General features: G+C 54.3%; 1 protein-coding gene and 1 long non-coding RNA gene across 19 annotated transcripts in view; both read right to left on the bottom strand.

Annotated features, from left to right (window-relative positions):
• Window positions 1-1,425: 1,425 nt before the first annotated feature.
• Window positions 1,426-3,406, bottom strand: LOC115286783. The gene is made up of 3 exons (XR_003906268.1): window positions 3,297-3,406; window positions 2,228-2,373; window positions 1,426-1,528 (listed from the first exon to the last, which is right to left on the bottom strand). It is a non-coding gene; the product is annotated as an uncharacterized LOC115286783 (long non-coding RNA).
• Window positions 3,407-10,827: 7,421 nt separating this feature from the next.
• NFASC (neurofascin) overlaps window positions 10,828-24,676 on the bottom strand; it is a 181,820-nt gene continuing 167,971 nt past the window's right edge. For all 18 annotated transcript variants that reach the window (XM_029935553.1, XM_029935559.1, XM_029935558.1 and 15 more), the window contains 3 exons: window positions 22,327-22,458; window positions 20,220-20,289; window positions 10,828-17,000 (listed from right to left, as the gene is read on the bottom strand). In XM_029935553.1, coding sequence (XP_029791413.1) covers window positions 16,769-17,000; window positions 20,220-20,289; window positions 22,327-22,458 — 434 coding nt within the window. In that variant the 3' untranslated portion in view covers window positions 10,828-16,768. The remainder of the gene's footprint in view (window positions 17,001-20,219; window positions 20,290-22,326; window positions 22,459-24,676) is intronic.

The following is a 24,676-nucleotide window of genomic DNA, read 5'->3' as shown; positions in this document are numbered from 1 at the left end:
TCAGGGGAACACTGACTGATGCACCTCCCTCTGTCCACTTGCTACTTCTTTTGGGGTCCCTGCCCCCATGAATGGCACCCTCCAGACCTTCACATCCTCACCACCACCGCTGTGTCCTGCCAACCATCCAGGCCTGCCGCTTCTGCCCCTCAGAGGCGTCTCCTATGCCTACCCCACGCTCCCTCCCACAAGTCTCAGCTCTGACCCTCAGTCTTCATCTGAATTCTGGCCGTCTCATCCACACCAGGCTTCATTTCCAGTCTCAGCCCCTCCCTACCCACCCTCCAGACTGCAGTCAGAGCGAGCTCCCTGAAATGCAAATCAGAACCTGTCACTCTCCTGCTAAAAATTCTTCAGCTTCTCCTGCCTCCAGGTTGATGCCAGGTTCCATCCTGTGACCCAGGTCATTGTATCTGCCCCTCTCTTTAGCTTTACCTTTTTCTCCTGCCTTGCCACAGCGCATTCTTGCCACATGGATCTGCCTGCCCTTTCTGGAAGGGGCTAGATTCTCTCATTTCACTCTTTCAGTGCTGTTCCTTGTCTGGAATAGGCAACTTTCTCCCTTGGGGATGCCTGCTGAAATCCTGCTTGCTCTCAAGAGTTGGCCCAGTGGTCACCGACTCTTTCTTAGGCACCGGGCAGAGCTGACCCTACGTAGAGGGCATGCCTCTCCCTGATCCGTCTGGGATGGGGGTCTCCACCTTGGTTCTCATAGCTTTCACTCTCAGCAGAGCATCTGGTGTGCAATAGGTGCTTGCTAAGTGGCCTGATGAGAGCAACATCCATTCTTCTGCAGTTCGGGATAGGGGTGGAGGGGACCATGTTGGGGCCCAGCTGGCCCCTTCTCCTCTAGTCCTGGGTGTCCTGGAGGCGGGGAAGTACCAGCCCACTTAGTGAAAGTTCCTTCAAACAGATGCAGCACCGCCTTGGAGCATACAGGAGGAGCCTGGGCTAGGTTCAAGCCTCCAGTCACCCCCTCATCCAGGTGTCGGCGTGCTGGGCACAGTCGTATGTGCGGGCCCAGCCTGAAAGCCTGTGGGAGAAGCTGTCCCCCTGGGTCAGAGAGCCAGCCTGAGGTGCCACTCCTCTGCCTGGCAGAAGCTGCGGGGTGGGTGTAGATGTGCCTGGGAGACTGAGGCACGGGGCCAGCTGTGCGGGTGTGCAGCCCGTGTGGCCGTACGGACTCTGTGCTCAGAGTGTCCATGCTTGTTTAACGCTCTGCCATTGTCTGGGAATTATTTGGCATTTTTGAAGAAAGGCCTACCATTCTCATTTTGCATCAGGCCCTGCAAATTACGTAGTCGGTCTTGTTGAGGTTGGTGGGGTCGCCCGACTAAAAACAGAACCCAGAGTTATTGGGTCAAAGGGCCTGGGGGGTGGCTGACTCCCTCCACCTCCTCAGAGGACCAGGACCCCATTCACAACTTCAGCCTCTGCCCCCAGCTTTAATTTTGTAGGAGAAGGTCAGCAGGAATCTTGGTGTTTTGATTCCTTGGAGATCCTTGAAGCCAGACGCATGGTCCATGTGCTAAAAAATGAATGTGTTTTACATATTTATTTTTTTACTTATTTATTTTTAATGTTTATTTATTTATTTTGAGAGAGAGTGTGTGTGTGTGTGCATGGGTGTGTCTGTAGAGGAGGGGCAGAGAGAGAGAGAGAGAGAGAGAGAGAGAGAGAGAGAGAGAGAATCCCAAGCAGGCTCAATGCTGTCAGCATAGAGCCAGACTTGGGGCTCCATCTCACAAGCCATGAAATCATGACCTGAGGTGAAATTCAGAGTTGGCCTCTTAACCAGCTGAGCCATCCAGGTGACCTGCGTTGTACATTTTTAAGTGGTTGAGGAAATAAAAAGAAGACTCTTTCATGACCCAAAGAAGTAATATGAAATTCACCTTTCAATGTTCACAAATAAAGATTTATTGGAACGTGGCCATGCTCGTTGATTTACATATTGCAAGGCCACTTTCAAGTCACACCAACGGTTGAGTCCTTGTGAACAGAGGAGGTTTGCCAAACATAGCCAATCCATCCTTTGGTGAGCAGGAGCCGGAGAAGGTGACAGTTACTAACAAACGGGTGTCAGGTTTCTTTTTGCCTTAGCTCACTGGTTCTCAACCAGGGGGCCTCTTGCTGGTTCTCATGACAGGGCGTGTGTGTTTGGGGGGGGGTGTGGAACATGTGCGTCTCACATCTATGGGGAGATCAGGGAGACGGCTGAACTCACCGTGACGCATAAGGCAGCCCCACACCTAGGAGGTAGCTGGGAACAAGGCTGGGAATCCCCACGCAGAAGCTCAGGACACTGACACTGCAGATTCCCGGTAGGCCTTCTAGGCTGAAGAACCGGCCAGAACTCCCAGTGCTCTGCAACTGAGCGCCCAAAGACTGCGTGTATAGGTGTGCATGTGCACGTGGGGAGGGGGGAGGGCAAGGAGAAGGACTGAGAGAAAGCCTTCTCTTTCCTTGGCCCCTTGAAACTCCTACAGTCCCTGAAGTCCCCCTGAAGTCCCCTGAGGTCGGGGCAGGTGAGCCTGGGTGGGGTGGTGGTGGTTATGGAGGCTGCCAGACAAGGTCAGAGGGAGGGGTGCCTGCGGCCAGGGATGCGGAGAGAGATTGGAGGTTGCTCCCAGGAGACCAGGTGCGCGGTGACAGGAGTGTGAGGTGTCGGTAACCTCAGGGACGGGGTTGGCACTGCTCCCACCCCGCCTTCTGGAGAGTGACAGGAACAGCTGCAGCAACTGTCAAATGAGATGCTCCTGGCACTTTGGGAAATTGCAGAACGAACAAAAAGAGGGTCGCTTTCAGGGAACACAAGCAGGGGTGCATGTGCACAGCTGGGCTGGCCTCTGGGGACTCCCTTTTCTTGAAGGGCAGGGAGCAGGGGGTCCTCCTGCCTGGCCTCTGGGCTGCTGGTGGGTTGGGAAAGGGTGGGCAGGGACAGAGCTGTCAGGCCTGGGGTCGGGACGGGGCGGGGGGCAGGTTAGAGCCAGGGCCAGGGTCTGGTACGTGGCAGGGCCATCTGGAGGTCATCTCCTCTATCCTCTGGCCTCTAGGTCCAGCCCCAGCAGATGGCACCTTGCCAGCCGAGGACCCCAGCAGAGTGGTCCTCAGCAGGAATGACAATTCACCAGCTGTTACTGGCAAAGCCCCCAGGAGAAGCAGCCGGCTCTCTCTGAAACCCCACAGACAAAGAGGCATGTGTCTGAGGGTCTTTGGGAGCCTGCGCCTCCTCTGGGTGGAGGGTGGGCAGCGGGAGTGGCTGGAACAGCCGTGGCCTCATCCCTGATGCTTACCTGGCCTGCCTGCAGAAGCCGGAGGCTGTGATTGGCGCCGTGTAGCTGGCTGGCAGTGACTAAGGAAGGTCCGAGGTAGGGCAGGTTAGAGGCAGGAGGCTTGGACTCCGTGCTCCTAATACCTATTAAAAGAACAAGGAAAAGAGAAGGGTGCTAAGCCATTTCCCAGGTGGGGATGGTTGTAATTTCGATATGGAGCTCATAGACCCAAAGAAAAGTCTTCCTAAGGCCGAGATGTGGGATGCCAGATAAGTGACAGGGGAGCTGTGGCATCTGTCCCAGGTGTCAAGGACCTGCCTACTCGGTCTGGTGGCCAGGGCTGGCTGAAGTTCCTCCCAGCCAGATGGTTCTGGGGCCCAGCTTCGTCCTCGCTCGGCAGCTGAAGCATAGACAGGAGAAGGGGGTGAAGGGAACCTGGGGACTCCCGACATTCTAGAGGCCCCAGGGCATTGGTTCAGAGAGCCCCCGTCTACGCAGGAAAAGCCTGCCCTGTCCATCCGAGAAGTGAGCTAGCCATCAGCTGATGGCCAGCCGTGACTGGAGGGCAGAGGACAGCAGACAGATGCAAGGGGTCGCGCCCTTCATTTGCGGGAGTGCCATCCTTCTCCCTGTCAAAGATCTGGGCGTGGGGGGGAGCCAGCTGACAGATGCGCTGCGGAGGAGGTGAGGGGGGCTGTTGGCCTCCTCCCATCGGCCAGCCACCCACCCCCTTCCCTCTTCTTTGCTCTTCTGGAGCCTGCTGCATTGTTAGCTGGTGTCCCCCCCCCCCCCCCCCCGGGGACAGACTTCAGATGGAAGGAAGCGGGTGTGTGTTTTGTTTTGTGGGGTGGGTGGGGAAGTCTCTGAACCAAGAACCTATTTGGCTAATGAAGTCGTAATTACTCCCAGCTCACTAATAGGATGAAAGCGAAGGGGGGGTGGCTCCGTTAAAAGCCACTGATGGACTCACAGGAGATAGCATTGAAGAGGAGCCAGAGGATTGGAAATGGGGAGTGGGTGTAGGGGTGGGTGGAGGGAGGAAAGGGGGTGCAGAGACTCCACCCCGGTCTACGGTCTGCCGATTTTTCGGAACTAAGGTTATACCTATGTGGTCCTCAGTTTAGGATAGGATGAGATTCCCGAGAATGACCTTACTGCTTCTTCGGGCCCCCAGTTTCCCCAGAGCGGCCTAGCTCCCAGCTGTCTGTTTCAGTGGGGCCGGGGGGTCGGGGGGAAGGGTGCTAGAGGGCCCCAGAGAGTGCAGGGCAGCTGAAGATCTCAAGCTATTTCTTTTTTTTTAAGGAAAAAATTTTCTAAGTTTATTTTGAGAGGGAGAGAGAGAGTGCAAGTATGCAAGCATGTGCAAACCTGGGAGGGGCAGAGAGAAAGAGGGAGAGAGAGAATCCCAAGCAGGCTCCAAGCTGGTAGCACAGAACCTGACTTGGGACTCAAACCTATGAACTGCAAGATCCTGACCTGAGTTGAAATCAAGAGTCAGATGTGTAACCAACGGAGCCACCCAGGCGCCCTCGAACTATTTCTATTGGCTTTAGAATGGGTACGTCTGTAAGTTTGTGTATTTCACCCACCCTGGGAAGAACTCGCAGCACATGCCGATGCAGTCTGATGGGCCGTTATTTGAAATGGGAACCTGCTTTTTAGCTACCGTGGAAGGGAGGTGCAGTGCATTCGCTGGGTGGCGGAAGCCAGTTTGGGATTTAGCATCTGATGTGGGGGAATCTATGGGATGAGGGGATGGACCAGGGCTCACATCAGCCCTGATGTTTTGTTGGTCTAGGCGTATGCACGTAATTGAGAGGGGACTGGGCCTTCTCCGGGACCCTGCTAAAGACTCTCCCTGCAGCCCCCATGCCTGCACGGTCCAGAGTGTGCTCTCTCCCCTGCACGGAGCCTGCAGCCTTGGCTATCCCGGTGACACCAGGGCATGGTGCTGTGGACAACATGGGAGGAAACCCAGGTGGCTCTAAGGAAGGACTTTTTGTTTTGTTTTTTGTTTTTTCTGGAAGTTGCTGCTGGGCCTGGGGGTAGAGAAGGAGCATAGATTTTAGCCCTTCTGGACCTCCAAGATGATTGCATGGATGGTTTTTCCTAAACTCCTCTTACCTGGAGAGCAGAGTTGCTGGTGTTGAGAAAGAGGGAGGTGTGGGGCCTGGAAGAGGTGCTTTTTCCTGCCCTAAGCTTGGGGGTTGGGCTCCTGAATCTGGGGAAGAATGCCCTCTGGGAGGTGACTAGCCCTCTGACCCACTGTGAGCAGGGCTGTGACTGCCCACGGGGGCGGCGGCCACTCAGTCCCGTCATTCTCTCATAGGACAAAGCCAGGCTGTCTGGCTGTCAGGCCTCATCCTCTTCTGCCACATGGATTGCCTGGTGGGTAGAGGGTCGTGCTGTGTTTTAACAGCCAGACAGGAGCTAGAGAAGGAGCAGGAGGGAGGGTGGGTGGTGGAAGATGGACAGTCCTTTCCGATAAATGAGAGTGGGCTTCTAGGCTTTAAAAAGAGCCAAGAGCACTTAGGGGACCTAGGGAAAGTTAATTAAGGGCCTGGAGAATGAACCTCTAGCTCTGAATACTCATCACCGGCCCTTATATCCAGCCACTTGGAACCTGGTAAACTTGCTTTTAGGATGACAAATACTGCCTGCCCCCGTGTCCCCTTGTCAATACCGCACAGGGGACACAAGCTGGGCAGTAAATACAGTAATGCAGTCGGCTTGAATGCTAATGAGGTCTGCGTACTGCTCAAGGGACCACCGGGTCCTAAGGATCAGCCGACCACCGGCTGCGGGGGAGGGGCGGGGCTGGGCGCTGCAAAGGTACTAGCCTTCCTGAGCACTGGTCCTGCCTTCCAGAGTTTGGTAGAAGAGACAAGTCCTTGCAGTAGCTGCGAGCTTGTGCCGAAGGCCAGGCGGGCAGGCATGAGGCGGGCAACAAAGGTCAAGAGCAGCTCCTAGGAGAGAAACAGCCCTGTGGGGTCATAATGAAAGGTGGGATCTGAGCCTGCCAGGAAGGATGGGGAGGACTTTGGCAGGAAGAAGTAGAGGCTGGGATGAGCATTCTCATGTGCAGCATACGGGGAAAGCAGAAGGGGGCTCATTCCTCTACTTAAATTTAACAAATTGTTATAGAGTAACTATTAAGCATCAGGCACTCTTCTGAGAACCTTCCACAGTTTTTAAATGTTCATTTATGTTTGAGAGAGAGCGTGTACCAGCTGGGGAGGGGCAGAGAGAGTGGGACAGAGGATCCGAGGTGGGCTCTGAGGTGACAGCAGTGAGCCCAATGAAGAGGGGGGGGGCTCGAACTCACAAACTGGGAAATCCTGACCTGTGCTGAAGTCAGCCGCTCAACTTACTGAACCATCCAGGCGCCCTGAACTTTCTACATTTTAACTGATTTCATCCTTACGCCAACCTACAAGAGACCTACAGTCACAGTCCTTGTTTTGTAGGTGAAGAAACTAAGGCGAAGAGGGGCACCTGGGTGGCTCAGTTGGTTAAGCAACCGACTTTGGCTTAGGTCATGATTTCACAGTTCATGGGTTCGAGCCCTGCGTCGGGCTCTATGCTGACAGCTCAGAGCCTGGAGCCTGCTTCTTATTCTGTCTCTCTCACACTCTGTCTCTGTCTCTGTCTCTCTCTCTCAAAAATAAATAAACATTAAAAAAGATTAAGGAAAAGAAAAGAAATGAAGGCAAAGATAGGTGATGTAACTCCCCTGAGGTCACACAGCTATGCCTCACTTGTCTTCAGCGTCCTGGCTCTTCTCTTCCTGGTACTCAAGGCAGACTTGGAGCAGGATAAGTGTCTACCGCTTCACTGGCCCCTCATCACATGACCACTGCACTGCGGGGGCGGGGGGGTCGCCCCACACAACCCTGTTCTGGGCTCTCTTGGGCTCTCTTGGGCTCTGTTGGGGCAGAGCTGGGAGCCTGCATGTGCTCCCAGGGCAGAGCAGAGCAGTAAGGGGCAGATCCTTAAAGAGCCGAGGGGAGGTTGCTCTGGCACAATGCCTTTGAATCACAGATGCCAGGCCCAATTCTTCACAGAGATGCCCATTCATACCCAAGTGGAGCAGGGAAGGTGGAGGGTTGAGAATCAAGAGAGACCTGGCAGCTACTTCTGGCTTTGTCATTTACCCGGGACAAATTATTCAGCCCTTTGCAGCCAAAGCTCCCCCCTGCATAATAGGATAGAAGTTACCTGCCTCAGAGGGCTGGCGTGAGGGTCACAAGGGAGGATTTGCATAAAGCGCCCATCACTCTCAAGGCACAGACGGCGGGCGTCAACATCATTAGTTACTCTTGTCCTCTGAAGTCACTTAATGTAAATGTATTGTGACCCAAATGCCATCTGGTGCCCTCTTGCCTCTTTGATATCAATGAAAATGGATCAGCCCCCCCCAATTCCATGCTCTGTGAAACTCAGAGGCTCCCCCACAATTTTTGTGAATTCCTGGGGGTTTATGGGCTGACTTCTACATTGTCTCTGCTTCACCCTGCCTTAGTTTGGATGCAGAGTTCATCAACTTTGCTAGTTTTTATAAAAGATCTGCTCACATGAAGCAAATCCATCAATGGGGTAGACTTGACTGACAATTCAGGGGGCATGGGGGAGGGGCCACATCCCAGAATGCCCAGCCTTGTCACTGTCCCTCTAATCTAGGGGTCCTCATATAATTAGCCTGCATCAGAATCACCGGCGGTGTTTGTTAAAACACAGATTCCAGACTTTCTGATACAGTTGATCAGGGTGGGGTCCATCAATTTACATTTATATAACTTTCCAGGAGATTCTGCTGCTGTGGGTGTAGGGACTGTATTTGCAGACCATGAATCTTCCCTCTGCCTGCCTTTCCTCCTCATCTGCCTGCCTCCCACTCTTGCCCTGGAGTTCCAAAAGCTGCCCTCTCTAATAATGCAGGACTCTCCTGTTCTCTACCTGCAAATTTCCTTCCCAGATCCGTCCCGGACCCTCCAATGAATAGCATTCAGCCTCCTTAGAGGGCAAATCTGATTTTAAATATATACTAAGCAATATTGTTTGTTTGCTTCTAAGGACTGTTCCCCTGTCTACACAAAGGCTTGCTTCTCTGCCTGGGGTCTGGGGCTAATCAGCAGCAAGTTCAGGGGCGGGGGAGGGAGTGGATGTTGGGCCGCAGCTGTGGCTCCAAATTGCTCTGAGCCCCACTGCCCGGTCTGTGCTCCAGCAGGAACTGACATCAAACAAATGGGCTCTGATGCATTAAGTGGGGAGGGGGAGGCTACAAGCGCCCTCCCCTACCTTCCTCCACCGAATATGGTTTTGAGCAGTAGTGGCTGCCCTGATGAGAGCTGCTATAATGAATTCCCAGATTCCTTCCCTTTGGGGGCAGCTGGGCAAGATGGGGTAGAGCCTTCACTCTTAATGAAGATGGGAAGATGACTTGTCCCCTCCCACTGGGTCGGTTAATCCAGCTCCAGGCTGGAGATTAGCATTTCTAATGGGCTGGGAGGCACAGCCTTCAGGAGACAGGGATGAGGGATGACAGATATTCTAGGAATCCCTTGGGCCTGGAAGGGAGGCAGCCGCTTTGTTTGGCCCCAGTTGAATTGAGGTTGGCTTTCTTCAAATAAAAGACACTTGCTTCATCTCTCCATTTCTGTCACCTTGAGTCAGGGGACTCCTGCTCCAAAATCGGGCCAGTGGACTGCCCCCTATCTCCGAAATGTCATGTCCAAGTCCAGTATCCAAATACCCACTATCCAAAGAAGATGACACAGAAGTCTTGAATTCACCTGGCCACTTCTTTCAAAGGAACAACGGTTTTCATTATTCAGTCGTTCACTCATTCATTCACCTTTATTCATTTTGTCCGTACTGTGTACCAGGTACTGGCCTTTGGATGCATGGTCTTGATTCACTGCACTCTCCCCCTTTCACTGAGCTCTCTCCACAAAAACAGCTCCCTACCCGCCTTGGCTTTTCTCTCCCTGAGTTCAGTGGCTCAAGTTATGCAAATTGTTTTGTGAACCCTCAGATCAATTTCCTAGGTGTCCAGAATGTTTGGTGCTGATCTAGCTGCATTTCAGGGACGAGGTGAGCCCAGGGGCTCCATGCTCCTCTGCCATCTTTGTAGATAATCAACCCTCATTTTAATCTACTGAAACAATAACCCCTCAAGTCACCGTCTGGTCTGTTCTGAGGACGTGTGAAGGGAGAGCAAACCCAGGTGGGGGGGGGGGATAGTTACTTGGTGGTTCTCTATCCAGGAGAGTTGGACCTACATTCTCAGGGGAATCCTTTGCCCTTACTTCCTACTACTGCCCATAAACCATCAGTTATCTTTCTACGTGACCAGAACCACCTCCTGGCCCTGTCCACTCTCTAGCCCCCACACCACCCTGAGGAGAGGAAGTTCCGATGTCTAGGGGCCCCTTGCCATTCATCCTGCCTGGGCGATGGCCAGAGGGCCACTCTTCAGTGAGAAGTAGCACAACTCCTGGCCAAAGCATCAAGAAAGCAGGCATAACTTGAGCAGTGCCCCTCAACTAACACAGCCCTCTCTGTTTCTTTCCCTCCCCATCTGCTTGTTGACTGAGGTTCCTTTGAGTCTACTGAGGTTTTTGAGGTGTAGTAGGCAGTATTATTCATTCTTTCAACAATATTAAATGTGCTGGTATTCTCCTATCTAACAGCAGGGGTACAGAGAGAGAGGCTAAGATGGGAACTTTCACTGCACACCTCTTCCCTTTCCCAGTAACCCCAGCATGGTACTTCTTCATTTTTATTTAACTTTTAAAATTTATTCTTTTACTTTGAGAGAGAGAGAGAGAGAGAGAGAGAAAGAGAGAGAGAGAGAGAGAGAGAGAGAGAATGAACAGTGGAGGGGCAGAGAGAGAGAATTCCAGGCATGTGTAGCTCAATTTCATGAACCATAAGATCATGACCTGAGCCAAAATCAAGTCTGGAGCTTAAATGACAGACTCACCCAGGCACCCTCATAACATGGCACTTTTTAAAAAAGTTTTTATTTATGTATTTTTGAGACAGACAGAGCATGAGCAGGGTAGCGGCAGAGGGAGGGAGACACAGAATCTGAAGCAGGCTCCAGGCTCCGAGCTGTCAGCACAGAGCTGGACATGGGGCTTGAACCCACATACTGTGAGATCATGACCTGAGCTGAAGTTGGATGCTCAACTGACTGAGCCCCCCAGGCGCCCCTTTATTCCAACATGGCACTTCTCAAATGATGTATAGGCACATATACAGTCGTATGAATCAGGGTATGTCCACCGCTGTACACATCGTCATACCAGTTACTCTACGTTTAAAGCAGAATTTGTGCCAAGAAGTCTTCCAGGATAAGATCAACTTCAAGATGGGGGCTGGCACTGCAGAATTCCTTAAGCCCGTGCTGTCTGGTGTCTGTGGAAAACCCTTTTGATTCACTTTGTTGTTAATCCCGACACTCCCGCCCTTTTTCCATTAACTGAAGAAAATGAACAAATCATTTGACCAGAGTCCATTTTGAACAACTTTTATTATATGTTTAGTGTTCTCTATACAAAAGAAATCAGTTTTTTTTTACAGTGATTCAAAAAAAATTCTGAATAATTTGGCCTTTTCATTGCTCATGCAGTCAGTTTATAAGTCCACGTATTAGATGGTCCTCCACGGCCCGGAAGCCTTCCCTGCTGAAGGTCGTGCGTGACACCCTCAGATGCGCATCTGTCGCTGACAGTGTTGGTTAATGCAAAATAACTTGCAAAAAGGAAAGAACGTGATGTGAGAGGGGTTAAAACAAGGTCTGCCACGGAGAGTTAAATATTTAACCAATGGAAAAAAAGATCAGACTGATTTGTAGGTGGGCGGGTACGTGGGAGGGCATGGAGATGTTGGGAAAAATATATGCCCGCCGGAAGGAAGGACCGGACCGGTTGTGGGAGGCGGTGTGGACAGGGGGTGGGGGGTGGGGAGGGGGAGTGGGGGTGGGGGGGGCACGGCAAAAGGTCCTCTGGGTTCAGTGCGGGTTGGGGGTGGGACCAGGACAGAAGGCGGCCACGTCACAGGCGACTGATACTCAGCTCAGGAGGAGTGTGAATTGGCAAAGAGCTGGGGGCTGGGCAGAGGGACAACACTGACTGAGGACATCGAATTGGGCAATCCGAACAAAAGAACAGGGGCAGGGCCATCCAATCGGCATCCTTTTTAAAAAGAAACAGAGTAGGGCACAAAATTCTGGATTTCTTCGCCCAGATTTTTGTGTTTATTGCTTCACTGAAGTCTTTATGTGTGCTGAACTCCCGCCCAGCAAATCCTGGGTGGCAGCGCCTCTGTGGCTCTGTCGCCCCTCAGGACCCAGTGGCCGAGGGCTGAGCGGACAGAGTGCCCAAGGGACACAAGATGCTGGGGACCCCAAGTGTCCTGAAACAAGAGATACCACTCTAGAGTACGGTCTGGACTTCACAGTGACAAATACCAGTCAGCTCGCCGCTCGCTCTCTCCTGGCCTGGGTCTGCCCTTCACGGCACAGCTGGCTTCACCCCAGGCTGCCACAGACTGACTGATCTTGGCCTTCAAAAAATCCTTTGTGTCTTCCACTTTGGGAGGTGTTCGGGCAATGCAGGAGAAGTGATAAGAGGTACAGAGGGCAAGCCAGCAGAACAGATGTTAAATTACACCCTCGATTTCCAAGGAGGCAGCTGCGGTGAGATGAAGGAACCTTGGACAAGGAGTCAGAAGGCCTGAGTTCAAGCCCTACCCTCACCCTAGCCATGTGACCTTGGGCCAGTGCCTTCCTGTCCCTGGATTTTAGTGTCCTTGCCTGGACAGTGAGTCCTTCCCATGAGATCAGCTCTGTGATTCCTCTGCATGCTGAAAGCTGAAGCTGCCAAAGCTACACACCTTGGTGCCTACTTCCTTTCCACCCTCATCAGTCCAGAACTTCTATTTAATACTAGTATATTGATAGAGGTGCATTGATTTGGGGTGTGGCTTGAGACACTGTCTGGTGGGGTCTTGTGGCTTCCCTGCACGGCTGTCCTTTCCCTCTGATCCTTCTCTGAACTTGTCCCAGGAAGGCTGTTCTCAACAAGGGGGACAAGGAAGTGTGCTGGCTTGGACTGGGTGAGTCAGCGACAGTCAGAAGGGGGGTCTGAACTCCCATGGGGTGGACCCTGCCTGGTTTAAAGGATGGGGCTGTCCAGGAGGTGGGCTTTGCCTCAGGCACTGTCTACTCCTGACATTTCAAGGTTTTTTTCATTCATTCGACTCCTCTGATTTTTTTTTTTTTAATCCGGGACCTCCTACATGCCACTCCTAAGCCACGAGGATCCACCGGGTGATTTCTTACTAGCAGAGCCGGTGTGTCTGGCAGAGGCTGCAGAAGTGGTGAGCACAAGGTGTCAAGAATGGGGAGCATGCTCTGTGCCCACCTCCAGGGAGCCTGCTGCCCTCCTGCTGAGAAGTGATTCTCTGGCCCTGCTGACAGGGGCCTGGGAGCCCCCACCTCTTTCCTGTTAGTGAAGCAGCCGTGCAAAAACTGAGGCAAAATGTTCCACTGCGTCCTTCTGTCCGTGGGCTCTTTTGTGGCTTGGATCTGGTTCTGCAAAGGGCTCCAGGAGCCTTAAAGAGCCGCTGTCCATACTATTTCTGGGGAAGGGTCCCTCTCCTTCGGATCACACCCCTTCTCAATTCTGCCTGCAGGAATCACCCAAATGGGGTCCGGCATGTGCAGCCTCTCTCCCCCTGCCCTGGGTGGCACATGTATCCCACACAGCTCTTCACAGCTGGTCTCAAGCCAGCTGGGGTGTGAACTCATCCCGAGGCAAAGCCATAATCCACAGTGTTCCCTCTGAAAGCGCCTGCATGGGTGTGCCCCGGTGTGGCTGCTGGACGTGGGCAGGGGAGGCAGCCCCTTAGCTGGAAAACCCACAAAAATCCTCAGATCTGTTTGCGGCCCTTTCCTCAGGCTGTGTTCAGGGAAACTATGAAAGCCGTATCTGGCCCAGGGCACAGATGCCCCTTTCGGGGTGAACAGTGTTGGCACCAGCTGCTTCTTGGACAGGTGGATGCTTCTCCAGACATTGGGACTTGCCAGGAGCAGGGTGGACCAGATGCCTCCAACTTCCCAGGGCAAAGACAATGGGAAGGGAAAGAGCCAGTCTGGTTTTCCCTTAAGCTCATCTTAACCATCTCCTCAAAAGCAAGGTAAGGAAAGGTGGGTCCCATTCACCAAAACCCAAGCTAGATGGGGGGTGCCCCTCCCCCGCCTCTGCAGTGATGCAGTCCACAGACACTGGCCTTCCTGCTCCCTCAGGTGGATCCTTGCCCCGCTTAAAGGAGGGACTAAATAAGCGAGATGGAGGCACCAAAACACAGACAAGTTAAGCAACGTGCCTCCAAGGGGCAGATCAAAGAGGCTCAGGAAGCAGGTCTGGCCCTGAATCCTACCCTGTGGTCTCTGTGGCCTTGAGGACCCTGTGCTCTCTCCGAAGCTTCTGCCTTTGAGCCTGGAGCTGTTAGTGGCTTAAGTACTCACTAGGCTCTGGATCAAATGCCCACTGTGGACTGTCAGCCCTGGGAGGGTGCGAGCTGCACCTGACTATGCACCGAGGTATCCTCTCCATGGCTCAGAGCCCAGCTCACACTGGATGTTCAAGACTATCTCCGGAGCCCGTGACCAGACAAGCAAGAGCACAGGAAGCCACAGCTCTTGTGGCCGAGCACAGCAGGTGGGACTGCGGCTCGGGCAGTGGGACGTCTAGAGTCACTGCAAGATGACCACATGTCCCCTGCCCCCACCCCCCACAGTAGCCAGGCATTCAGAAGCACCATCATATCGCCTGCATCATGGTGAGCCCAGGCTGGCAGGGGGTGCTGGGCCAATACTGCTTTCCAGCTGAGCGGGGTGGGCTCTGCCTTGGGCTCTATGGAAAATGGACCCTCCTCTTCCCACAAGGCTGCTCGCTAACCCTGCAATCCACACACCTCAGCATCTCTGCTCGGGGAGAACTGGTTCTCCAGGCGCAGGGTGGCCCTCGCCTGCCAGAAGGGCTGTGACAGGCGGAGGTATGGGCAGCGTTCGGTATTCCCAGCATGCGCTTCCTGCGTGGAGGGGGATGGCTCAGAGCTGGCAGGACACCAGGGAGGAGCAGACAGGCTGAGGAGTCACCTCTCCCCGAGATCCCGTGGTGGCAGAAGCCCTTCTGCGGTTACTGGCTGTGTGGCAGGGGATGGGTCCCATGACATCTCACGGTCCTATGAGCCTGTTTCCCATGCAGCAGGTTCACTGGTGTGTGTGGGGTCACTGGGGATGAGGGCCTGAGAAACTGACTACTCTGCTCAGATCCAGAGTGTTTTCTGGAAAGGCTGGTCTTTGAATTCAGTTCACAGGCACTCTTCCACACTGTCCCCAGGCAGGTGTCCAGGGAGCCAGGGGAGGGGACCCCTGAGCTCACTTCTAGCCCCCCATTATTCACCCTGTCCCCTTTCACCATGAGAGAGCTGCCCCTTGGGCTCCTAGGCTGCAAGCCTGGCCACGGCTTGGGCCAAAGGACAGTTACTTGTTCTCAGGTTCAAATAACATACTTGGCTCAGCTCTGGGCTATGATTTCTTACCTGCAAACAGAGGATGTGTGTCTATAGGCTTGACCCTCAACTGACTGCTTATGAAGTGATGCAAGCATTGCTAATACCTTTGTGGCTTGAACGTGTGGCAAACGATGGTTTAATAAATTCTCTGAAGGACACAGCCCCGTTGCTGCCCAGGCTCCCCTCGGCCAGCAGCCGGAGGCTCCAATCAGAGGCTGGTGGTCCGTTCCTAGCGGTCAGCTTCAACCTCCCCAAACCGACTCTAGCTGCAGTGACAGCTACTGGGCTGCTCTTAGGCTCAAGATCTCTCTCTGAGGCTAGGTACCTTTGGTTTCAAAAACGGATTAGGTGGGGAGGACGAAGGCAGGGCCTTCGGTCTCTGAGAACTGCGGTCTGCAAGGGTCTCCATCTGGGGCGACGGGGCGTGTGTCGAGTGGCTGCTTCCGGTTCTGCTGTGATGCTTGCATAGGCCGCCCAGGTCTCCTTGAGACAGACGTTGCTGGAGGCTTCAAGGCTTGCGGGGAGGGGCTGGGAACGGGGGAACCGCAGGGCCGGATCAGAGCTGCATAAGGCATATGAAGGGCGCGGAGTCCCCAGGCCAGGCTCTAACAGAACTGTCAGCGCGGTGCTCCCGCGGGTGCTCTGATATGTAAATACCCCAAGGAAAGGACACACTGGTTCCGTCAGGGGGGCAGCAGGGCCCCATCCACACACTGTAAAACATCAGTTTCAGCATCATACAGAATTGAGCGAGGAGATGCTATCTGCCAGAGACGAAAGTGGGGGACGGCACCTTCCACCCCCAAACACACCGGCAAAGCTTTCACGTCACACGGTCCCATCTCTGTGAGGACAGCAGTGCAGATCTCCGACCAGGTGGGGAGGCACCCTCTGCTCTCCACGCGGTGGGCCTGGCCCTCCCTCCCACATCCTGGGTTTCACTGATGGGGAGGAAGTTGAAACCCAGCCCTTGTCTTCTCTCTTGAGGTGAGCACAGCTCCCCAGGGACCAGATGTCCAATTTTCTTCTGCTTGAGGTACACGGTCACTGGAGTTGAAGTCCTTCCCATCAGCGTCCACTCCTAGTCCTCAAACTCCTTCTTCAGAGTCAGTGCAGCTCTTGTCTTGGACACTCTGGAGGAAGGGGCAGGGCAGGAGCGAGGAGCAAGAGGTAAGCCCACCTCCCAGTGGAGCCGGAGCAAGGCGAGGCGGCCTGCCCCCTCTCTCCCTGCCAAAAATACTGTCATTTTCCAGAAAGGTGCCAAGCCCAGCTCAGCAACTGACAAGGCCAAGGCGAACAGGCTGGGGGCAAGGGGAGGCATATGGCGAGAAAGGCATCCTTCGGAAATACGTTGGCCCAGTGGTTGTTGGAATACTACAGCTTCTCTGTACGTTCTCTTACAGGTCGATCCTCTGCCTATCTGGGGGAGAATTCATCTATTCTTTCTTCGTCCAGGGACATTTCTTCAACAGGAAAAGAAAGTGGAGACGCTGGGTCTGGAGGAAAAGATGCAAAGCAAAATAAAGACAACACAAAGGGCCATCACCAACAGAAACTGGTGAGTGTGTATGCCAAGGTCAAGGGCAGGCAGTGGGGGGGTGGAAGGCTCAAGGTGGCTGTGAGGCTGAGCAAAGGACTGGGGTCCTCCAGCTGAGCTTTGCCAGGACTGTAGCTCTCCCACATGGCGGCACCTCAGGAGTGCCGGGGTGGGGGGGGTGGTCATCGGGAGGGGGCTTGTGGTTGGCTGGGTGGTCTCCGGTCCTCACAGCTTGGCAGACCTCCATGTTGTACCCTTGTCCCTGAAGGTGGTGGTGGCTGTGTGGTAGGTCTGCAGTGGCTTCATCTCCCCCTCTTCCCTCCTCCCACTTGCAAAGTAGTGGCTGTGCCCGGGCGGAGGGGCTCCCTTAGGCCAGAGAATAGATGGCGTTGACAGGCGACGTGGCCTCTGAGCTTTCATTGCCCTCCGTCTCCTCCTTGTCCTTTTTGACCGTGTACTGGCCGATGAAGGAGCCGTCTTCATTGAACTGCCCCTCGCCACCCTCGCCATAGTCCACCAGGCTGTCGTCACTCTCCTGTTGCTTGATGGTGCCATCCAGGGACGTCTGGCTGCCCTGCAAGGGCTTGTTGTCCTCATCACTGGCCAGAAAGAGACAGAGAATCAGGGCCCGGCCCAGCCCAGGGTAACTTAAACCCTGGTGGGGCGGAATAGGGCTGCTGGCCTCTTGCCAAGTGTATGTGCTACGCAGCTCAGAGAAGGTAGGATGTCAGAGGTCATCAGTCAACCTCTTGGCCCCTGCCTCCCCCCCCCCCCACCTGGCTGGATTACAGGAGGGAACCTGAGGCCTGGAGAGGACAAGCGACCCCAAGGTGAGGCAGCAAGTTGGCACAGAGCTGGGCCTGAAGCCCATGCTTCTTCCTCTTTTTTTTTTTTGGCCATGGATTATGATTTTTAATTTTTTACAGAGCCCACACTTCGGGACTCCTGGTCTCTTCAGGACTCTCTGGGGTGGGAGTGGGCAGAGGACAGGCCCCCAGAGAGAGGAGAGCCACATGCTTGTGAGACCAGGCAGGACCAGATGGGTGAAGGAGCTGGGTCGCCGTGTGGTTTGGTGGCCTTGGGAAAGCCTTTCTTCTTGCCGGGCCTTAGTCTCTCCATCAAGAGAAGCTGAACTAGCTTTGACTCTCTGTGACCCGTGCGGCTCTGTCTAGAAAGGCTCTGCCCTTGACAAAAAGCAATGGGCCCAGGGCCGTTGAGAAACAAACCTCTCCCCTGCCTTTGCCCTCCTCGGCTTGGTGTGGTTTCTGTCCACCATCTGGTTTACCAATGAGCAGGTGCTCTTGCCTGGGGGCAAGTGAAAGAGGGTGCAACGCGGGAGGGGCACCCACGAGAGTGTGTGACACCAGCAACTTGAGACGAAGACCGGCAAGGTTCAGAGGATCCTGCCCAGCCTCCTTGGAGGCCCCCGGGCCTGCCCTTCACTCCCTCCTGTGCAGGAACAGCCATCAGGCCAGGGGAGTTAAATGGCCTCTATCTGCTGGGATGCCTGCTGTGCCTTCCGGAAGTGAGACACCCCCAGTGGCCAGTGTCTGCTGAAGCTCACATCTCCTCCCTTGGCTGCAAAACTCCCTGCCCCCTTCAGAGGGGAGATAGCCCCCACACAGGAGCAGCCGGGCCAGCAGCGGGAATCCGGGGCCCAGCAGGTGGGACCACAGTGGTGCCAGGCAGTGTGGGCAGACACACAACGTCCCCACCCTGGCCCCCAGGGCCACGCTTAGCCCTTCCTGGACGTGTGTGAAAACAGCCGGCTGAGTTGCCGTTATCGTCGGCAGTGCGTGTTGGCTTCTGGCAGCAGCGCTGGGCAGAGACAGCTGTCAGGGAGGCCTGGAGCCAGAGCCTGAGCTGCGTGAGTAGATGGAAAGCTATTAGCCCACTCCCTCTTGCGCCCCATTAATGCCGTCGGAGAACACGGGCACTATGGGCGAGGCAGGCCAAGCGAGGCAAGTGGGTCTCGAGGGCTACACTGAGTCTATATGGGGAGTGGAGCTCATGTTCTGAAATGAGCAGCTTCTAATTACCAGGTTCTTGCCGCCACTCGCCGATCTTTTTCACATGTACTCCTTCCCAGGGGTGTGGGGATTGTATCTAGGGGATTCTAGAGGATTCTAGGGGATTCCAGGCACCTAAGCCAAATGCAGCCACTGGACGGGGAAGGCCCAGCATGGGTGGGCGCAGAGGGAGGGGTCTTAAGCGTGTCGGGTTCTTGTGGAGAAAGCGGATCTCGATCTGGAAAGAGTAGACCTCTTCTAAAGGAAGCTTGAAAGGAACCAAAATGACCAGGGGGCCCTCGTCCAGACACCTGTCAGCCCATCTTCCCCAAGACCCTGGAGACACAGGTAGACACACAAGGGAGAGAGAAGCAGAGACACCCACAAGAGAGGTGTTTTGCTGCTGAGACAACACTGAGGCGTGTGTGCGTGCTCACGTGTGTGTGTGTGTGTGTGTGTGTGTGTGTGTGTGTGTGTGTGGGCCCGTGGATGCATCTGTGTGTGTATATCCAGCCTCAGTGTGGGCAGGGTAGGGGATGGGTGGGGAGAAGGCAGGTGTTCTTGCCCAACAGCCTTGGTGTCTGGGGGAGGAGTTGGACACAGCTTCTCAGAGCACAGGTTGCCTGGCCCTGAATTCAAAGGGGACCTCACCCCTGCAGTGTAGGGGAGGAGTTTCATGTCCTCTAGACTGATGGCCAGGGAACAGCTCTCAGCCCATGAGGAAGATGGGCCCCACCAGGGGTGCTGAGGACAGTCAGGGGAGGGGCCTCTCATGTTTGCCCTTTAGAGAGGCCCTTGGAGATGTTGGGACTGGATGGATAGACGTACATAAGTGTCCATATGGGCTCTGGGTGGGCAGGGGCTCTGCTGCCCGTTGAGCTGATTCTGGCCCTCAGGCTGCTGCTGAGCACAGTGAGGAGGCAGAGGACGGGATAAGGGGTCAGGGGGAGACGGGGTGATCTTACCCCAAAGAGTACCAGGCGGAGGTGTGGAAGTCAGGGCTCTGAGCAGAGCATTTCCTCCCGCCTGCCTTGGTCTGGAAAGGAGACTCCAGGACCCACCCAGCATCATTCCTTAACTCAACATACATTTGCCATCAAAACGGAGATTACAGCTTTGGTTTGGCCGATATGAAGGCCCGTCCAGATTTGAGGGCGATCGTGAGGTTACCCACCAGAAGCAGCGGGAAATCGGGTCCCTGGCATCTCCAGATGTACCACCAGCTCACTGGGTGGCAGTTGTGGGTGGGCGTCCTGGGTTGGTCACTTCCCTGCCTGCGTTGGTCACTTCCCTACCTGGGTCTCCGTCCTCTGATTCGGGACAGGCATTGATCAGAGGCCTCTCTAAGGCTTGTTCTGGGCTAGAGCCCAGAGGTATCATTCAAGTTCATGAGGAAAAGGTCTAGAACCTCCCCACCCACCACATCTAACATGACCCCTCATCCCTCATGGAGTTGAGCTTTAAAAGACAATACAAAGAAGTCACTGTCTTCAGGGTCAGGGTCAGGTGTGGGCAAAGAGGGAGCCCACAGCTCATTTCAGAGCAAGGGGGTTCCCAGCCTTTGCTCTCACAGTAGAAAGGTGAAAACATACAAACAAGGAGCTCAATAAGTGAGTTGTGCAGCTGAATGAATGAAATGCTCTTTCTTAAATCCATGAGTCTTGCCTTCAGGGAGGCAGCTTTGTCCAGCACAGTCAGGACCAGTAGAAACTGTCAGAGAGGCAGAGGTGACAGCCCGATGAATGACGAGGGGGCAGGGAGGACAGACTACCGGACGGAGGCTGACCAGGAGTCAAAGAGATCACGCACCTGTAGTCAAAGGAGCCATCCTCTTCCTTGGGGTCTTCAGGGCCAAGGGGAACATCCTTCTTTTCTCGCACTTGGTCGTAAGAGAAGCAAAGACACAGACATGATGATTATGCCTCTGGTCCTTGGGTACCCTAACTGTACAGTCAAGATAGCACCTCTAGGCTCAGCAACACTCTCCCTCTCGACAAGGCGCCATCCATGGCTCCCTTGCCCTTGCCTCCCTGGTTCAACCAGGTGTCAAGTTGATGGCGCCGCTGCCTGCTCATGGCTGGGATCCTTGGACATATGAGCTGGCAGTTGAAATGTCCTCCCGCCTGGCTCCCCACCACCTCTCCATGAGGTTGTCTGCAAACACCCAATGGATGCGACCCTCTCTTTGCCAGCTTTCTTGGTCTGCCCTCTATCATCATTACTTGTGCACATTTCTTAAAAGCCCCTAGCAGAGTGCCCTGGGCAGAGGGGACGCTCTGTCATCACCTTAAAAATGGGAAACGCTCTCACGTCTGTGACCTCACTTGTTTATGGGACACCCTGGCCCCACACCTCCTGTGTGATCTGTACACACCCCTCCAAGGCCCTGTCTCATTGGGCTGTGACATTCCCTCTGTGCCTGAGGCAGTGTGTTGAAGGAGAGACCATCTTTCTTCTGGTGTCCTGAGCACCTGAGCACAGAGCCTGCCACACAATGGATACTTATGCAAATGGCTCTTTATGTATCCTTCCTGATGAACAGGGCGGGAGAATCGTCCCATTTTAGGAGGGGGAAACTGAGGCCTTGGGAGATGAAGCACATGTCATATAACTAATTAGTAACTGAATAAAGTCCAGAGTGAAGTCTAGAGCCCAGGCCTCATGGTTCGCTCCTCTTTCTAGTGGACCAGGGTCTTACCCTGTAGCTGGAGGGAAGGCGGTAAAGCTGTGAGGACTTTTCAGAATGGAACACTTTCGACACGGGCAAAGGAAGGCTCAGCATTTGCCTGATGAGTGGGGGGTGGGGTGAGCTCAGTTAGGCCATTCTTCTCCCTGACTCTAGGGCTTTCTCTCTTACAGAAGAAAAACAATCCTGACACATTATGACAAAGTCGTAACAGAAAACGTCATTTGCCAATGAAGAATTAGAATTTCCTGCCCTTCACTGACAGACATATGTTCCTCACTTAGAGGAGATTCTTTAAGAATCCTGGGGTCTGAGGGTATGCGGGCAGGGGAAGGAAATAAAAGAATCTTCTAAGTTGAGTTTTAGGGAGACCCTGGAGGAGGACTTGTTTAGAGGCTGGGAGAGGCAGCCATTTGGGGAGCACGGCCGTGCTTTGGGGGGGCAGGGAGTAATTTCATGCTGCAGCCCAGGACGATTTTCATTCTCTGGGCCATCTGTTATCCTGTCTCCTGTCATCCTACCTACCCCATCTCAGACAGATGGCTTTCTTGCCCCTGTTTGAAAAACAATCAATATTTCCAGAAGCAAGAATGCCAGAGGTCCTTGTCCTTGACCTTGGTTTGTCTGGGTGGGTGGTTCTTGAGGCCCCCAGAAGAGAAATGGCTCTTTGGGACTCCAGGGAAGCCCCAAGCTCCTTCAGGATCGAGGGGGTCTGTATCCATGCAAGGCACCTCTCAGCCTCTGCCTGCCCTTCCTGCAGGGGTCCCAGCCCCTGTGGGGGTAGCTGTCATTACAGCCCAGTCACTGCGAGCCTCTCTCACGGCTGTGCTTCTTCCCTCCAGACCCTCCCCTCTCCCTTCTCTCTCTCATGGAGAAAATATCTTTCCTCCTTCCTCGGGACACAGGATCCTAATGAGATTCAGGTTGAAGAAAGTCAATTTACTAAGCAGATGGATGGTGAGTCAAGGGGAGGGAAGGTCATTCTTAATAGGAGACAGGGATCCTTCTAGCCCCTCTCTGGAGCTGCCTAGACCGCACCCACCTTGGGCGACCTTCATTACCTCAAGTGCTCTCTAGCACCTTTCAGATGCACAGACCAGGCAGGAGGGCTTGGCAGGGGTCTGGCTCATGGGGAGAACAGAGGGCCCTGGATCTGGCAGGGGACCTGATGGCTCCCAGGAAAGGTTGCCGGCCTCGGTCCCCTAGGCCCACTCCTCTGATACATCCTACCTGGGTACTTGCCACCTCGACTCCTCTTGATGAAACAGACGATGAGCAGGATCAGCACCAGGAGGGCGATGGCACACATGAGCCCGATGAACCAGCCCTGGGTGGCGATGTCTGCCTGGTTGTTGGTGTAAGCTGGTGGGGGAGGGCCGGAAGCAAACACATGAGTGATTTTTCATGGGAGCAGGTGAGGAGGGAGAGGTGAGGGAGGAAGGGCTATTTCACGTCGATGTTCCTCCTGGAGCCTCACGCTACTGCCTAGCAGCCCTCTGGCCCAAACTACCCCGCAACCGGGACAAAGAGAAAATAATTAAAGAGCCAAGGTCAAAAGGTCAGAAAAGAGGCAGAGGAAAGGGGTACAGGGAGCAGAATAAGCAGCAGAAGGCTAAAAGGTCCCTTAGGAAGGGGAAGTTTCCTAAGGACGGGGCATGGCGTTCTTGCAAACCAGACGGCTGTACACAGCCCCGTGAGGACTGAGGGAAGGCCGGGGATCTGCCCCAGAGGTACGATTCTCCACAAACGAGCCCGGGATGAGGGACTCTGCTACCCATCAGGGAACGGGGTGGGGTCAAGGTTGACACTGCAAAAACCCGTTGGAATAACACCTTCGCAGGCCCGCACAGGCAGAGGACAGCAACCCTTCCCGCCAACATGGCCCCAAAGCCACCGGGCTTCTGGGCAGAGGGTCTGGGCAGTGAGTGGTTCCAGGGTGCCCTGTGCTTTCTCACGCTCCCCCAACTGGATCGGGTGCTCCCTGAGAGCAGAGACAATCCCTGTGCGGGTACCCCAGATCGGCTGGCGGCAAGGCTGGGGCTAGGGCCATGCCTTCAGTGTACCCCAGGCCACTTCCAGACCACTTCCAAGGCATGGAGACCCCCCCACCCCCTGGCCCTGCCTGGAACTGGTGAAGACACATCCCCATGTGGGCTGACCCCTTCACAATCCAAGGGGCACATGGGTGGGTCAAGAGGACAGTAGCTTAGGTGTCCTCTGAAGGTATCCTAGATGACTCAATGGTTGGCATTAGGGTTTGGGAAGGGGTGTGGAGCGGGCAGGACCCACTCACCCTACTCCTTTTTGTGGATTAGATAAATAGCAGCGGCTCCCAGCTTGCCACGGAAACCAAGATTTGGGAGCAGAGGCAGGATCCAAGCAACCGAGCTGACCCAAAGTAGCCCTGGGGCCAGCCAGGCGACAGCAGGGTCCCAGAGAGCCAAGGCACAGGACCTCCTCCCAGGGAGGAACTCAAGGAGCAGGGGGGTGACCAGGAGCCCTCGTGCTCCAGGATCCCCATCACATGCCTTTTTGTGGGTCAAGGGTCTGGGTGTGACCCTACCCTTTGCTCTTCTGCAGAGAAACTCCTTATAGCCTTCTCTGTGCTTGGGCAAGGGAATGCCCCAAGAAGAGTCTGGACAAATGGGGAAGACTGACAAGCAAGTGCTTTGGTGCCGTCTGTGCTCTGGCTGCCCCGGTTGTGATTACCCGATCTTGTATGTTGTGGAGGGATGGCCCATCCCTCCCACCCCTACCCCTGCAGGCTGTTCCCTGTACGGTGTCAGAGAGATCCTTCCCAAACCCCACGTAGGAGCAAATCACTTCTTCACATCAACCCTCCAATGCTTCCCATAGTTACTGGGCAAAAACCTACATTCCTGTCCTGGTAGGCAGGCCCCACCTGAGCTGGCCGGGACACTTTTCCTGTCCTGTCTTCCACCCTCTCTGCTTGCCCTCTGTACTCTAGCCATGCTGGCCACTCACATCCCTAACCCAGGACCTTCGCATCTGCTGCTCTTTCTTCAGATGGCTGCCTCAGCAAACATCACCTCCATATATATATATATATATATATATGTATATATATATATATAAATGTTTATTTACTTTTGAAAGAGAGAGAGACAGACTATGAGTGGAGGAAGGGCAGAGAGAGAGGGTGAGACACAGAATCTGAGGCAGGCTGTGGGCTCTGAGCTGTTAGCACAAAGCCTGACACGGGGCTTGAACCCACGGCCCGTGAGATCATGACCTCAGCCAAACTTGGACGCTTAACCGACTGAGCTGCCCAGGCACCCCACATCACCTCCTCTTAGAAAGGACTTCCCAGCTAAAGCCAAAGCCCTTCCCCCAAACAGCCACTCTGGTTTCTCTCTCTCTCTCATAGCACCTGTTCCCACCTGGTATGGTACTACAATCACAGTGCACACTCAGAAGCACCCCCTGTGGGCTATCACTGTTCTGAGCACTTCTCCACCCATCATTTAATTCGATCCTCACAATCCCATCAGGTAGGTTTTATTATCCCTATTTCACTGATGAGAAAACTGAAGCACAGAGATTTTAAGTGATTTGCTCA

The sequence above is a fragment of the Suricata suricatta genome, chromosome 3, assembly GCF_006229205.1.
Source record: "Suricata suricatta isolate VVHF042 chromosome 3, meerkat_22Aug2017_6uvM2_HiC, whole genome shotgun sequence".
Lineage (NCBI taxonomy): Eukaryota > Metazoa > Chordata > Mammalia > Carnivora > Herpestidae > Suricata > Suricata suricatta.
The sequence above is the reverse complement of the archived record's forward strand: the minus strand, read 5'-3'. Positions and strand labels throughout refer to the sequence as shown.